The sequence below is a fragment of the Anolis sagrei genome, chromosome 2 (genome assembly GCF_037176765.1).
Source record: "Anolis sagrei isolate rAnoSag1 chromosome 2, rAnoSag1.mat, whole genome shotgun sequence".
Lineage (NCBI taxonomy): Eukaryota > Metazoa > Chordata > Lepidosauria > Squamata > Dactyloidae > Anolis > Anolis sagrei.
In genome coordinates, this window is record NC_090022.1 from 229,045,638 (window position 1) to 229,063,311 (window position 17,674).

The 17,674-nt window shown below is 39.8% G+C and overlaps 1 protein-coding gene across 10 annotated transcripts in view; it reads left to right on the plus strand.

Annotated features, from left to right (window-relative positions):
* NTRK2 (neurotrophic receptor tyrosine kinase 2) overlaps positions 1–17,674 on the plus strand; it is a 208,467-nt gene that overhangs the window by 24,307 nt on the left and 166,486 nt on the right. For all 10 annotated transcript variants that reach the window (XM_060762108.2, XM_060762112.2, XM_060762111.2 and 7 more), the window contains exons 3-4: positions 13,487–13,561; positions 14,678–14,749. In XM_060762108.2, the coding sequence (XP_060618091.2) occupies positions 13,487–13,561; positions 14,678–14,749 (147 nt within the window). The remainder of the gene's footprint in view (positions 1–13,486; positions 13,562–14,677; positions 14,750–17,674) is intronic.

Sequence of the window (17,674 nt, forward strand, 5' to 3'; positions counted from 1 at the left end):
CCAATCCGTAATCAATCAGGAAACTTTTACTGCTGGACATTCATACACGAAGAAAGCCAGGATTGGCCTGCAGCCGCAGTTTAACCCTTATATACCCTCCCTCACAATTGAATTCCCCTTTCCCGCCGGCCGAGAATCCCGCGCAATATTCCCCGCCAAATGCCAACTGCTTCCCCCCAAGGCCACCAGCTGCACATTCTTATCAGCACTCCATGTCAGGATTCTGGTTTTTTGCGCCAAGACTCAAGGCCTGGAAACCGGTTCCTGACATAACAGTATGTGTTTTTACTCTCTAAGTCTCCATAAGGATTGTGCCTCCCTCACTGGATCTAGCCACATGCCATGCTGATCATAAGTTGTAATGAAAAGAAATGGAACAGTATGAGGGTAGGCAAACAGGAAGGCTGTTCAAGTCTGAATGAAGAACAAGGGAATATGTACACCCCAAGCACACTGGAGAGACATCAGTGCTCCACATGTACCCCACCCCAAACTTTTGATTGTCTGCCTACTCCTAGTCTGTAAAAACCCTCTTGTGGGAGGAGGAGAGAAAATGGCAGCTTCTTGCTACTCTGCATCAATTGCCACATGCAGCAAACATGCATCCAGGAAAGTCTGGATGGTGGTAGTGGTATAGCTCTCAGAATCTCCTATGCTGGCTGGCATATTCAAGGAGCAGTAATCCAAAAAAGTAACTTCTGCGAGCATTGAAGAGTAGAGCTTAATTATATAGGGGAAGTTGGTGCAGGTGGGAGTTTTATTCCCTCATGCCCCTGTGCACCTCTCAAGTTTTTCATGCATTCAGTGTCAACATCTGGAAATAGCTCTGTAGCTGTGCTTGACTGAGTATGCTACATATAGAAAACACACTCATTTCAAAGTTGGGTGATGGAATTAGGTTTCCAAACAGAAGCTCTGGGTAAGCAGATTCAGCCAAATGCAATTACGCAGCTCTTTCTAGCTCTTTATGCTGAATGTATGAAAGTATGAATATCTAAAAGGCAACCAGCTGCATGTCTCCTATAGACTTTAGTCCTATCTTCCTGTTGTGCTTGCTTCAAACTCCAGGGCTTTAGTCAAAGATTTTTAAATAATTACTTGGAGGAGTTCATCTACTGTCCTTGCTCTGTTCAAGTCTTACCATGTTCTCCTTTCTCCACATTGCCATGTTAGGTGACTGCTACATATGTTCTTCTTGTTTCCATAATTCAGTAAAGACAAATGCTTGGCAAGTTCCCCTTAAACTCAGAAAAGGCAGGGAAGGAATCAGAATGAAATAATGGTATCACAGTAGACATCAAAATGTTGTGATAAGTCAACTTCCATAGTATTCCCTTTCTCTTTTCCTAAGACTCAAAGCGGGAGGAAAAGCAAAATACAGAGATTTTTTTTTGCTTGATTCCAGTTGTTACTGCCAACTAGAATAGAGGCATTACTTCAATGGAACCTACAGAAGTGCTGCCTTAAACAATGTTCCTATAAATTCAATTGGTCTATCCTAGCTGGTACTAATAATTTTAATATTGCATTAAGAAGGAACAGCATAATATGTGATCTGTCCCAAAAGTAATAAAATGATTTATTTTTTATTGAACATACATTCAGTTTATCCCTTCAAAATAGGCTTCTTGTGATCAAATACAGCAGTTCTAGTCTTACTGTCACTGTTCATAGCGGTAGAAGAAGTCTTCACTTGAGATGTCCAAAACCCTTGTCGCAGCTGCATGGATGTTTTCAACTGTCCCAAAATGATATCATTTGAGGTGGGGTTTGAGTTTGGGGAAGGAAATTGCAGGATACCAAGTCAGGTGGGGAAACATTCAGAACAGCATTCTCATGAGCCACATTGTTCACAGATCTTGAAGTTAAAGGACGTTTCTCCAGTCTCCTTTGCATTTTCATCCATGACAAGATGCAAAAACTCCTATGCACTTTGCTCCCATATTAATTGTTTCAAAGTTGTAGACTCAGCTGAGGAAACTCAAACTGTATGCCTGGATTCTGCCCCCACCGGCCTCAATCCCCACTTTCCTTTTCTGTCATTCCTGCACTACGCAAAAAAAAAGAAAGTCATTTTCATTACTTTGGGGACAGATTATTTATTAAGACAATAGTACATAATTTAACATCAGAAGTAAAAAAAAAGTGGCAGAGGAGAGGGTAACAGGAGAGGAATAGACTTGTTGAGGATAACATGAACTGGCAGGGATGAGAGGGAATTGGGGAATTAAGCAGGAGGTGAAGAAATAATGGGAGTGTAGACTGAGAGCCCAGAGAGTTCAGGGAGCAAGTTGTCCAAAAAACCCGCTGAGAAAAAGCAATGGAGGAAGGTGTTGCAGGAGAAATGCAGCATACATAGTCATTTAAATTGAGTCAGGATGTGGATTAAAGAAACCCAGTTCCCGGAGGAGTGCCTACACAGGCATCCCAAGAACCAGTTAGAGGCTGGACAGTGGCTCCAAAGATCTGCTAATTGTGGATCAATATGAACGCAGCAGTATATTTTTTCTTACCTTGTCCCATGAGATGCACCGATGAGCAGCGGCCTGTCCAATAGGAATCAGCACTAAACGAGAGCAAAGCACATCAACAAAGGGAAACCAAGCATTCCCATAGGAATGTTGTGGTTTCCTCTCCATGGGAAGGTTTGTTTATCTTCCCATAAGCTGTATTTCTGGTTTCTTCCCCCAAATGCTTCAGTGCTAGCCCTGTCCTGATGAGCACTCTGTATTTTGGTTTCAGTTTCCACCTCCTCATCAGCCTTACAGTGATTGGCAACAACCAATGTTATGGCTTATTCCAGAATTTCCTGTGGGTTTTTAAAAATACGCTGTTTCTGACTGGATGCATGCTGTGGTGCACATTGTCAGTGTATGTTTTGTGGACATTCTGACCTCAAGATAGTTTCAAATTGGATTTTATTGCCTGTGTAGAACAGTCCAATGAATCAGGAAATCAAAGTAAGCAAGTAGGTCAAGAAAGAATTTAGAGCCCAGAGTTCAGGCTGCACAACTTTAGGGTTTAACATTCAAGGAATATTCTATCTGCTTTCCCCCTTTTCAATATTTATCCAGACAGAGCTTATTAAGATTGTACAGTTTTAGTTAATATAGATGCACAATTTTGCTTTGTTGTTTGTGTTGTATCAAAGTCTATAGCTTTTAAGACTGGGCAGAGTCGACAAAATCGTGCCAAGAACAAAAACAGGTTCCCAAAAGTTGTGGGAACTTTCTAAGCATTATTTTCTTTCCATTAGTTCTTCTGAAGTGGTTTGGAACACCAAATGTTGATCACATCCAGAAAATTGCTGAATACCCAAGCCATCCTGACTGTAGATTGCTGAAGTTTTTCCTAAAGCAAAAATAATTAAGATGTGTAATGACTGGGATTATTAAAATAGCTTTATATCTCAGAGTTGTTGACATTTGCTGTGACGTGTAAAATGGGTATCAGGACTTACAGCATGATCCACTCATGCCTTTGACTGATACTATTGAAAGTTATAAGGGCTGTTCAATTAAATGAAAGGAAGGCTATTTCTTAGATCAGAACACATTATATTTCAGAAGATTGCCCTCAGAATGTCAGCACTTTTAGGAATATTAATGTTTGATAAGTATCATCAAGGTAGAGTAGTTGTCAGTGGTAAAAATAGCCTTTGGTTAGCGGAGAGGCTTTGCTTCAAACCTCTCTGTCTCAGGAGTATTACACAGAATTACACAATGTGGTAGGAAAGGGGGAGGGCACAATGTGATAGGATTTCACAGCTACACATATAACATGCTGTCCTGCTGCCCCCAATTAACCTGTATGAACCGACACATAGTATTCCAAAATCAGTTAGGTGGAACAAAAGTGATATGCTGGTATTAAAATTCTTACAGATCAGAAAACGTCCATTTACTCAGGCAAGGGGATATCGTAGAAGAGAGAGGAAAGTTCAACTCCACATAGTCACTAGCCTTCATACCCTTAGGGAGAATTTTTGCTTTGCTCCTGATAGCCTTGATACCCTGAGTGTGCAGCCAAGTATCCACTGAGAGATGCCTTAAATTTTACTTGTTTCATCTCTTGCCCTTCCAAGCATGTCCTGTAACTAAACAAGAGCTTTCCAAACTGAGTTGTGACAAGTTAGTGTGTCAGCTGTGGCATGTAGGTGTGCTGCAGGAATGTAATGAGAAATGGCAAAAATCTTGGGGATGTATGTTATTATTTTATAAATGATATATTTTAAATATATATACATATATTGAGATATGTTGTGTCCCAACACATTTCATTATTGCAATTTATGAATGTCTGTATGTCTTATAAGAGGTTGGTTTAATCTCCCATTTGCCAGTAAAATGGAATTTCTGTGTAGTGAAATGAAGCTTACAACCGATAAGATCACTGGCAGTTTGAGGTCAGAGGAAAACATGTGCCCCCTTTCGAATTTGGGAGGGGTAAACATACTTATTGTCATTTTTTTGTTTTGGTTGATTTCACAATGTTTTTATGGTCTCCTGGTCCAGGAGAAATCTTTCCCCATGTAGAAAGTGATGAGAAGTTGCTTCTGATTAGAGACTTCCCTTTGACCTAAATAAACAAACCCCATAAAAAATGGTAAAATTGCCCCTGTGGCCTCTAGAGGGTAGTGGAGGACTTTGTCAGAAGAAAAACAAATGACAAAACTTTAGGGGAGGTGGAGGACCCTGTGGTGAGGGGCACATGTGGCCTGTTATCTATATTTCTTTAACCTCTGCTCTAATAGCCCAAACCCCTGAAACTTTCAGCCTTCTTCAATGTATTAAAATATGCGTCTGTTGTGAGTTATTATTGCAATTATATTAAAGTATTGTTTTAGCTTAAATAACTTTATCCTATCCCATTGTATTATTTTATACATTAGTAACGCTTCAATACCATCCAGATCTTGCTTTAAAAATAAAAACAGAACACACTTGTCAATGTCTGCAGTCTACTTATGGTATAAAGTAGTTATTTCTTCAAGAATTGTTTTTTTCACTTTGTTGTTTTCAGTGTTGGCAATTAGAATTGGGCACCCTTTTATAAATAAAGTTGTCCTGGTATTTAATGTGTTGGTAATAAAGTCTCCCTTTCTCTGTTGTTCATAATCAATGTAATGCATGGATTACATATTCGTGCATTACATGGGTTATTGACATCTTTTTAAAATCTGGTTTCTGGATATCTTGTGATTTTTATTACACACACACACACACACTACACACACACATCATCCATTCCCTTAAGACCAACACTGGATATCCTGCATAAGAGCATCTCTATGCTTGTGTTACCCACAATATTTATCAATACATTCCACTTTTCTTTCTCAAGTTCTGAATAAAAAAATAATTTTACATAAAATATTTCAAAACCACCCAGTTTAGCCTGTTGTGTAAATCTACACATTTTGCTATTCACTTTACAATCCCCTTGTTTAGATCAGTTCATTGCAACATGTGTAAATCTCCCCGTGGTTCAATACAACATACATGATGAAAACAAACTGGTCGTGAATGCATTTTCCAAAACACGCAGCAGAGGGCCACAGGCACAAACCCACAGCAGTGGTAAAAGCCTTCCAGGCAGGGTTCATCTCTACAGTAGTCTACAGAATTATTGGAACAAGTGGCAGAAGAGCCAGCAATGGGGCTGGTGCCAGTTACGCCAATTCACGTTGTACCAGTCTGATCCCAATTATATCTGCCCTTGCAGTTTTTATAGTCTTTTTATTCAGAGCTGGGTCTAGTTGTGTATATATACAGAGAATTCAGATTAAAGAGCTTTGAATAGTCTTGGGAATGAGATCAGTAAAATAAGCTATATACAAGTTATAGAGAATATCTCATAGAGTTGTTATCCAGTGGGAGCCATGTAGAAAAAATATTTCCTGGTATTTAATGTTCAGTTAAGCTTGAGCAATATAACTCTAGTAATGTCTGCTGTTTGCACACTTGCTCAGGTCCCCCCCTCCCGCCAGTTGCCAAAATATTTAATCAAAACTGTTATCATTGAGATCATTGAAAAGTGATTTAATAGATCATCCCTATACACGTCTACTCAGAAATATGTCCTAGTGTTTAAATGGATATGACTACAGCCTAAGATTGCAGCCTCTGAGGATATTAGAAATGTTCTGTTGCCACTTTTGCTTCAAATGTTAAAATGCCTGTATGTAAGATTCCTATACTTATTGTTATATTATGAAACTACAGGACTATGTGGAATTTGAATTTGATTACGTTACACTTTTGTAACCCAAAATAAGAGTCCTGGTCAGTAAGTTTCATGACTTCTACTCAGAAAATAGATGGATTAATTTATCTGACTCTTGGCAGAAGAGGTGAGGTTGGTTTGAGGATGCCCAGATTTTGATGTTGACATGACTTATTATTATTTGATGTAGAAATGGTTCACTGTTTGATGAGTGACATCCTGCCATTTGAAAGGTATTGTCCATTTTATCTCCATGGACATTGCCAAGGCAAGATTTGTCAGCTAGTTTCTCTGTTTCTACATAGTTGTTTGGGAAACTGGTACCTCAGAGAGAAGCACTAGGTGACTTAGTAGTAGCATAAGCTTTATTAAAAAAAATTCTTCCACTCATTTTACTGCATGGATCTCATGGGTCCCACACATGTTCATTCTATGTTGGTTATCTATCATGACACATATGTGGGAGATGCCAGAAGGGAGAGGGTTACCATGGGAGTAAGTGCAGCTGGTTACCAAGGAGATGGGAGAAAATGCAGGGGAGGAAGCCCAATCTATCCTTTTTACCCTCAGAGAGAGAAAAATTCAGAAGAAATGTGAAACATCCCCTTGAAAATAGAGACAAAGCATTGCACTTGAATTACTTTATTTATTTTGTCCAAAAATAACATCATTAGGTATTGTTCACAGTAAATATTTCAGTAAATTTCCGAACTGTCCTGTCTTTTCACATCAAAACTAGGAAACTTCTTCCAAGAAAATAGAATTATGATACCCCTGGAGTCAATGTCAAATTAATTTGAGGAAAAATGCATCATGGGACTCTTTGGTACATGAAAATCAATGTTGCAACAACCACCTCAAACAAACAAGATATTTCTGGAAAGGATTAGGTACCCACACAGAGCTTTATCAGCAATATATTGTAATAACTGTCATCTGTCCATCTGTCAGGGGTACTTTGATTGTCCTTTTCCTGCATGGCAGAAAGTTGGACTAGATGGCCCATGTGGCCTCTTCTCACTCCATTATTCTATGATTCTATGATTCTGTAACGATGTCTGCCTTCATTTGCTCCCATTTTGTGACCGCCTCTGCTTTTATACAACTTATGCAACCACAATGAACCCTGGTAACTTCTAGTTGTCTCAGTAGGCCTTAGGAAACTCCTTAGTCTCAGTAAAGGCCCATCTACACAGACCTAAAGTTGGTTTTTCCGGATTAGGCTTTCCAAACAATGCCTCAGGTCAGGGGTTCGCAAACATTTAAAACCGCAGAGCCCTTTTTGAAGGAAAAGTTTCTCATAGAGCCTCAAGAAACTTTTGGACAAAGGGGCTTCATTGTATTTTAAAGCTTGACAGATGGACCAGGCCACTTGCAGATGGATGGAGAATGTTTGTGTGAACTAATTGAAATGAACATGAACAGATTCCTATGCACACTGCACAGATCTTGTTAGTAGTGCAAAAAGAAAGAAAGAAAGAAAGAACAACGCAACGTTTAAAAGAAAGAACGGTTTTAACCAACATAAACTTAAGAGTATTTCAGTGGAAGACCCCCAGGGGCAATCCAGCCTTTGCAATAATAATTTAAAAAGCACAAATAATAAAAAACACAAATCGAAACACACCCAACAGATAACCATCCGGCTTTTAAAGTAGTAGTAGTAGTAGTAATAGAAATAGAAATAATAATAATAATAGTAGGAGCAACCCTAGGGGCTACCCAGTCCAACTTGCTCCTGCCTTGCAGGAAAAGCACACTCAAAGCACCACCAACAGATGGCCATGCAGTCTTTGCAATAATAATAATGATAATAACAACCACCTGTCAGCTGCAAAAGGCCACCCTATTCAGATCTGCACGCATTATTCGCCTATACATCACACAGTCCTAGACACTTGCGAAATGTCCAATATGTGATCAAATGCACAAGCCAACATAGTGATATTGTTTGCTGTGTACTAATCTTGTTATGTATCTAATAATAATAATAATAACCCACGGGCCACCGAGTCCAGCCTCCTTCTGCCTTACAGTCAAAGCACAGTCAAAGTGGTGGCGGGGAGGCCTTGCAGGCTGTGGCTGTGGCAGGGAGGCCCCGTAAGTTGCACCATCATTGTGGAAGCCCCATAGACTGTGGTTGCGTAATATCCATGGACACTTTGTAGGCTGCATCATCATTGTGGAGCCCCCATAGACCATGGTGTTGTTGTGTGGAGGCTTCATAGGCAGCGCCGGCATCGTCATCATGGAGGCCCCATAGGCTGCGCTGGTGATGCATAGGCCCTGTAGGCTATGGCGACAACTGGGCTCCATAGGCTGTGCTCTTCCTAGGCAGAGCGGAGTGGGGGCCCCCTCAGGGACCACCAAGGAGTCCCTGACTATGTTTTGCTGAGCCCTGAGGACTCTGCAGGTCACAATTTGAGAAGCACTGCCTTTGGTTAATCTGGTTTAACATGGAATAAACCTGAATTTCCAGGTTTCAGCCCGATTAAAAAAAAAATCCTGCAAATATCTGGACCTTTCAATAAGGTTCAGATCTTTGGAGGTATTTATGTATTGTTTATTTATTTACTTCATTTATATACTGCTTTTCTCACCCGGAAGTGGGAGGGGGGAGGAACTCAAAGTTGTTTCCAACATTTTTATGGTAAAATTCAGTGCCTAACATACATATGAAAAACTTAACATGAAACAACAATAACATATGACTATCAATTAAATCCTAAAAACATAATAACATTTAGACATTAAAGCATGAGGTTAAAAACATATTAATATAAACATTAAAATCACATAATTTGAAAATTCTAGTCCAAGGCCATTCCAATATCAAATATCAATTGCATATAATTTAAATAAGTTAAAAATAGGTATTTACCAAGGCTGGAGGCTTCTATGGGCTCTGTTTCACCAGAAGATGACACAATGGAGCTTTCGAGGGGGGAGGAGGAATTTCCCCTCAAAAGGGACTGAGAGGTGGGCAGTGGCCATAACCCTTCTGTGCTGGTGCTGGTTCAGCATGGGATCGAATGTCAGTTTCTATCAAGGTTTTGGCTTGTGTGGAAGGGCCTTAACACCACACATGGTGTAGTTGCTTAAGTGTGGGACTATGGCAGGGGAAAAGTCCAATCCGGCCCGGTTTTAAAAAACCTGGGCTATGCTGGACTCCTGTCCCCACACCAGCAGAAAACACTTCACTTTTGGGGGTGGGGGAAATGTCTACATGCCCTTCCGACCTTCCAGCAGGGCATCCAGACAACAAAGTCCCTCCACAAGCCTTAGTAAAGGTAAAGGTTTCCCCTGACATTAAGTCTAGTCATGTCTGACTCTGGGGGGGGGGGGGGGGGGTAGTGCTCATCTCCATTTCTAAGCTGAAGAGACGGCGTTTTCTGTAGACACTTCCATGATCATGTGACTAGCATGACTGCATGGAGCACCATTACCTTCCTGCAGGAGCGGTACCTATTGATCTACTCACACTTGCATATTTTCAAACTGCTAGGTTGGCAGAAACTGAGCCAAACAGTGGGAGCTCACCCTGCTCCCCAGATTTGAACTACCAACCTTTCGGTCAGCAAGTTCATTAGTTCAGCGGTTTAATGCGCTGCACCACCAGGGGGCCCAAGAAAAGCCCTAAAAACTAAAAATTACTTGCCTGGCTGCCCTTACCCTATGGCCGACCCTGCTGGCATGTAGAATTGACATGCCAGGACAAGGGGGCCAGGAGGAAAATCGCTCCTTGCCCCGTCCTTCTCCTGGTGCTCCATTTATATGTGTCAGGAGAGGGTTGGCAGCAGGGTAATGATAGCGGGGTAAGTAATTTATAGTTTTAAAGGCTTTTCTGGGTGATTGGGTGAGGAGTTACAGCCCTCTGGGTTTTCTGGGCTCATTGAGATTGGAAACCGTGAGAGGGGTGTGCGGATTGCCCCCTCAGAAGTCCCAGTACTTCTGAGGGGGCAGTCCAAACAGCGGCCATAAGGGATTAGACCTAGGTCTTTCAGGAATGGAGATCTTATTGAGGTGTCTGTTAGGACGTAAGTGTGGGAGAGAGGTGTGCAAATGGGTTCCATTTGATCCCTAGGAAAAGAGGAAGACAAGGAACTTAATTTCCCAATCTCAACCCCCATGGTAAATGCAGTGGCTTTCCCATCTGCATATTTAGTGCATATTTATTAAAATATTTATATTCCATCCTCTATCCAAAGGTGTCAGCATGGTGTGTAGTAAATTCAATTTAAAATATTTGAAATGTAAAACAGTAAAAAAAATTGAATCCCATGCTGGGAAAGAGGCCAGATGAAAATACACTAAACACACAGTCTAAAAGCATATAGAATAACTCAAATAGTTAAAACCATGTACAAGTTGGATAAAACCATTAAACTTTCAAATGGCTTTAGTGAAAATGAAACTTACATCAGCACCCATAAGAGGATGGCAGCTCTGCAAAAACATAAGGCCCTTGGAGCCGGGCTACCTTTTATGGAACATAATGTGAAGTTAGGTTGTACAAGGTGTGCCTTTCTGTCTATATAGCCACTACAATTCCATTAGAACAAATTGAGAGGGTCAATATGGTTTGAGCATTCTGTAAGAAAGTGTGTGTGTGTGTGAGGGGGGGGGGGCATTTCTGTTGCTATATTTAAGCAAGTGCTAAGCAAGTATTCTAATGCTGTCTGCATTAAAAAAAAATCATAATCATGTGTTTAGGATGGGAAGAATATTTTTTAAAAATGAAAATATTTGAGAACTGGTCAGAAAAACATGTCTCTTAACTGTTATGAAACCCTGGTGAGAAGACTCTGGGATTGACAAGAACCTTCAGTGTGGAACTTATTCTGTGTAAAATTTGCACCTGACTGTCTTTCTCAGGGAACAGCATTTTTAGCACAGGAAACAGCAGAAATTTAGATTTAGAAAATGTAGATTCTTATGCAGAAATTGTATTTTCCTGCAGAAGAATACGAATCTACATTCCAAACATATGCACATTTTGCACATAAATCCTGAATTGTGAATAGTATTCAAAAGATGCTCAGTTTTCAAATACTTCTTGCAGAAGGAAGGAAATTGCTAGAAGTTTTGTTGCTCTCTCCAAGAAGAAAAGCAGTGAGAAACCATCTGCCATGGTACCTCTGCATGTTGGATAATTCTAGAGCACTTTCTAGTGTGTACATTCATTTCCCATGGGGCACTGAACAAGCTGATTAATATACCATGGAAGAGGGAAGTCTAGAATATGCCCAGTATTGTCATGCAGTTCTCCATATGGCAGATTGATAGTGGTCACCCAAAAGAAGAATCAGAACAGCAAAACTGGTTTTTATGGAAATTTATCTGCCATTACAGATTCTCCTGCAGAGGAACACTTGATAGGTTTCCAAGTAACCCCAGGGTTTCCCGGAAGTCAGTTTGAAAACAAGTAGTACAGTTCATCTGGAATGCATCTGGAGCATCATTTCCCAGCAGGGACACTGTCTTTTAGCCATGATGATGCACTTGTTTTTAGAAGGTCTGGGAAGAAATGTTAAATGTACTCTCTTCCCGATGTGGAGAAATGCGTTTTCTCACTCCACTCCACCTATAAGAAACTAACAAAAAAGTTTTTTTCTTCCTCCTCCTTGCAATGTTTTTGTGCTCCTATGGCACTATTAGCTACATTGACAATTGAGAGTGCTTGGAAAAGTTGTTTTCTTGGACTACAACTGCTTTATTCTCTAGGAAAATCTTGGAATAGTGGGGTAAAAATTATGTATATGAAACAAAACTATGCAGAAAATCTGTTTTCAACAAACAATAATATAATGACGTATATCTAGTGGGGTACAGATAGTGATGCAACATGTTTCACAAGCAAAATCAGGAAAAGGCCAATGTCATTTTCTCACTATGCTTCCCCCCATACCTTCTGTGGAGGGGGAACCCCCTGGAATTAGTTTCCAAGTTTTATGGGGGTTGGGGGGAGGGGAGAGAAAGGAGGGTTACTTGCACTTAAACATATATAAATCAATATGTCGATTTTGTTTACTTCACTGCATTTTTGGTGGGATTGTAATGGTTTAAGGGTTAATCTCCACTCTGCCATGGAAAGCTACTAGGTGACACCCTTGGCCAAGTCATACTAACGACCTAAGAAGAAGGCAATCGCAAGCTCCTTCTGTATAAATCTTGCAGAGAACACAGCAGGATAACTTCACCTTATGATCACCATAAGTTGAAAATAACTAGAAGGCAAATAACATCATTGTATTTTTGAGGGTACATATATGTGTAGCTGGATAACTGCACTGCAGAATTCAGAGAAGTTCAAATGCTGCGAACAACTGCATTTTGGTTTAGGAAGTATGAATTAGGTAGGCTCACTTTATAGTATGCAGGGCCGTAGCCAGAAAAAATTTTCGGGAGGGGTTGAAAATTTGGGGGGGGGGTTGAAACCTGCCTCCTAGCTCATGCTGAAGCAAAGAGCACAGCAGGGGGCAGAGCAGCCTTCAATAGCCTGCAGCTCCTCCCCTGTCAACCACCTCCACCAAGTCTGGCCTCCTTAATGAGAGCATTCAACACCCCCCCCCCAAAAAAAACTTGGTTGCTTCAATTCATTGGCTATTGCTGCAAGTAATGTCAGTGTGAATAAATTGTCAATATTTGCTTGAGATAGTGCTTGCAGTTTTGGAGGGACTCTTAATTTTTGGCATCTCATAGACTTAGCATGGGGATTTGGTTAACCAGTTCAAATTCATGAGTAAACCAGTTTTTTTTTAACCTGAAAAATTTTGGGCGGGGGGGTTGAACCCCTAACCCCCCACCCCCCGGCTACAGGCCTGATAGCATGTACGATACTTTCAAATTTATTTTCCATCTCTACTATTGCATGCAAAGTTCATTGGTGCTATGATTTGTAGTCCTTGTTAGTTGCCTTCTTCTGCTTGCCAAGAAAATAGTGAACTTGCAGGGGACTATATGAAAGCTTTAATAGAGGGTGTTCTAGATTTGGACTTCTGACATCTACTCTGCTCATATCCTGCAAAGGTCTTTCTTTCTTGTTGTAGTGATTGTTTATAGAAGTGCGTTTGCAAACCTGCCTTGTGATCATATTGGTAATGGAGAAAAAAATGATTCCTCTTCCTGCCTTCTTCAGAGTCAGATGTTGTGTCTCTCTATATCTATAAATGGCACGCAAACATTTGAAAAAGGAAAAATAAAGTACCGCTGTCTTCTTACTGATATTTTCTCCTCTCTCTTTTTTTTCTCTTTTAAATAGTTATATTGCAAACCAGCGGCAGTTAGAAAGCATAAATGAAATTGATGTGGGACTGTACACTGGATTAAGAAATTTGTGAGTATATTGTTAATTGTTTACATTTGTTGTTGTAAAGTTTCTGCTGTGGTCCAGTATAGCTCTGTAATGGCATCTGCTGAATTCCTACATATATGGGCCTTCATTTATTTTAGTGAAAGAAAAAAGTTCCATACACATTCAAAAGAATGTTAGGATTGAGTTGTTCTATTTTCATTAGAAAGAATGGAAAAAATCTTATCAAATGCATATGCATGAACCCCAGGTGTACATTTAGGCCCTCAGGTTCAGATTTAAAAGTCTGAATTGGGTTGATAGTATTTAATAGTTATAATATCACAGACCCTTTTTTAAACCAGGCCTTTGAAATACTTTCACCTGTATGGGGGTGGTGTGGAGGATCAGTTACGTGCTGGTCTGTGATTTGGAAAAGATAGGTTGAAGTCCCCATTGAGGGACAAAACTTTTGGGGAACTTTGGTTCAGTCATTCTCACGTAGTGTAAAATGCAGAAGTACCCGGGTTAAAGAGGGGTGGCTAAAAGACATTTAGCCAAAGTGAAGGAGGGATCGGGAGGGATCGAGTTAACAGATAAAATGCACATATTAAGAAGTGTGCTTACAACCCAATTTCACCTGAAAAACGTGAACCTTCGCATAACTGTATATCCCTGCAGTCATGCAAAACATGTGCTTCCCTTTCTTCCCCCTGTGTAGACTGCTCCAGCATACATGCACTTTTTAAAAAGCCCAAAACAGCTGATTAGCTGATCGGGCTGTCAAATGGACACACAGGGAAGCACCAGAAAATCTTTCTTTTACACTTTATATATAATCTTAAACAGAGGTTGAATCAAGAATTGGGGGAAGAGAGAGATTTGGCAGAAATTTGTTTTTTAAAATTCCCTCTGTTATTCACTAGATTTCATATGTGCACATGCAAATCTGCTTGTGTTTATATTAAAATATTAATATGTGCGTGTATATGGTACAGCGCATAACGAAGGGGGGTTTCTTTTTTTTAAAAATTCCTGCTGGATGTCCCGCATCTGCCCTCAATCCTGATCTGCTTCAAAAGAAGACTGTGAGGATGACAGGGGAACATATTCCGGGACTGAAAACTGTCAATTCTCACACATGCTTGTGTATTTTTGCAGAACTGTTGTGGACTCAGGCTTGAAATTTGTTTCACGCCAGGCTTTTCTGAAGAACACCAACCTGCAGTACATGTAAGTGAAAAGCTCCTTCATGGTTTCAGAACAGACAAGCTTTTATCAGACGTCAACACCTTATTTTGTCTTCATATGGGCAGATGTGAAGAAAGTTTACTTGAAAATTGTAAATGGGGACCAGCAATAAAATGTCAAAATGTATCTTCAGTGCTGTAGGGCTCAAGATCAAGGCTTCAAACCTTTTGAAACAGGAACCTTGTAGTACTATTTGTTGTTCTCAGAAAGGTGTGAGTAGTCTGCTACCAACATTTTGTTCATGGTATGGAAGAAGAAGCAAATGACAGTTCCCTGAGTAGTGTGAAAACCTGATAATTTTTCAGTGACTTTTCATGGTAAGAGGAACTAAATATCCTAAAGACACCAGATTCCATCTGATCTTGAAAGTTAAGAAGGCCAAACTCTGGTTAATACTTGGATGGGTGTCCACCAAAGAATACCAGGTGCTGTTGACTATATTTCAGAAGATGGAACTGATCAAATCACCTTAGAGTATTCCTTGCTTATGAAAACCCCAAGAAATTCATGTGATCGCCATAAGTCGGCAGTCAGCTTAAAGGCAAATGAACACACTCTTGTCATGGTGGCTATATAGTGTACTACTTTCTGTATCAGAGCCAGCATGCTTTTGAATATCAGTGCTATTGTATGCAGGTCCTGGTAGTAGATATCCTTTATGCATCTATTTGGTAATAAAATCCTGGACAAAAGAGGCTATTCATTCTATCCAGCAGAGCTCTTATTTGAATGTACTCTGACTCGAATTATCATTTCAAGAATGCTGTGAAAATTTATGTATTAAGGAGAGCAGTCCACACATCCCATCTTATGTATTTATATGGCAAGTTGGCTGGTATCCTGAATTTTTATTTAAACCAACGAAAACAGGATATATAAGATGCCTGATTAACACTGTTGGCAAAAATCCTGCCTTTGTGGGGAGGAAATTTTTAAATGACATTTACATTATCATAGTGAAGACTTGCATTTATGTATTTTTTTATTTCATCTCTTCAACCATTTGTGCACATTTTGGGTTTGGAAACTTGTTTTGTTTTGCAGACATTTTAATTAAGATTGATAATACTGCATGAACTTTCCAGCTAAGAAAACTATTTTGGCTCTAATTGTCTCACAGAAGGAGTCTTTTAATTCTCATTTAACATTCTTCTTAAAAATAAACTGATTTCCCACAGTGTAAATCATGTAAGTATGCTAACAATAGCAGTGAGCACTTTTAACAACTGCAGTGAAATCAGATCCTAAAGAAAGGTTAAGTACATATTTATCTAAAATATTTTTACCATCACTTTTTATCTTGCCTCATAAATGAAATTTGTGTAGCCATATGTCTTTTCATAGCTGATGCATGATGATCCAAAATGTAAACGAAGGAAATTAAACAGTGTCATGAATTAAAAATAAAGGCAGCCCCTCAGAAAGCAATGGGTGAAAATGGATGCAAGCCACTGGAGTCTTGATTCATGCTGCTTAGTTGATTGATTCACATGATACCTCACGGGTCCGTTCTATAATGCCATATAATCCAGATTATCAAAGCAGATAATCCACATTATCTGCTTTGAACTGGATTATATGAGTCTACCCTGCCATATAATCCAGTTCAAAGCAGATAATCTGGATTTTATATGGCAGTGTAGAAGGGACTGTGGTTATTAGAAGGGGTCTTCGGATTGGGGTGTAATACAACAAACCAATAAAATAATTTGCATGTAATTATAAGTAAATGGTCCTATGCAAGACTGCTGGTCTGGTGCATTCCCTTCTTTTGAAACTGTTGTTAGATTTGTTATATTTTTCTCTGGCACAGCCACAAGGAGCAGTTCTGCTTCCATTTTTAGCTAATTGTGGTTTCTCACCCAGAAAATTGTAATTAAAGTTAACTTGGTTTACTAAAACAAGCCTACTTCAGATTGTGAAGATTGTGGTTAGCTATCCTAGCATTTTTCAACCTAAATAATGTTAACCGCAGTTACTTGTTCAGATATCTACTGATACATAATGTCTGTGGCTGCCATTACCTCTAGGAAAATCACTCCATACACCTCAAAATTTCTTAAGAATGCTTTAGAGCAGTGGTTCTCAACCTGTGGGTCCCCAGGTTTTTGGCCTACAACTCCCAGAAATCCCAGCCAGTTTACCAGCTGTTAGGACTTCTGGGAGTTGAAGGCCAAAAACATCTGGGGACCCCAGGTTGAAAACCAATGCTTTAGAGTTTGCCCTAATTTGCAGGGAGCCATGTAACCTGTTGGAAGCATGTGGCCATTTCAAGATCTAGTTCAGCCTTAGAACCTGCTCCTTATGGGGACTGAACCGAATAAAACAAGAGACAAGAGGAAGCACGGCAGAATCTACCAAGCTGTCTGAGCCCTGATGTTTTTGCTCAGGGATAGAGCCCAACAGCTTTTTTGATGGCCTCTTAAAATCCAAGGGAGAAAACACGAAGTATGTTTCTGCATCAGAAACTTTGATATCTTGCCACTTTATCTCCCCTTTAATGAAAATGTGCCTCCCACAGTGTAGGTGCCCATATGAACATAGTCTAGAGCAAGAATGTCTCTGATCTTTAGTCTAGTGGAAGGTATTAAAAGTTCCTTATATTATGAAGCAGTAAATGCTTAATTGACGTGAAAGGCCTAATGACTGCTGTGATCTTTCATGTGGGTACACATTGCACATGCAGTTTGAAAGGATTATCTTAAAAGGATTAAGTTGAAGATATTTGGCACATGGTCAGGATTGGTAAATTTGGGCATCAATGATCAAAGAAGATATGAAAAACATGTATTTTTATGAATATATTGAGCATGTAGTCGACATCATAGAATCAGAGAATTATAGAGCTGGAAGAAATCACAAGGGTCATCCAATCCAACCCCCTGCCATGCAGGAATACACAATCAA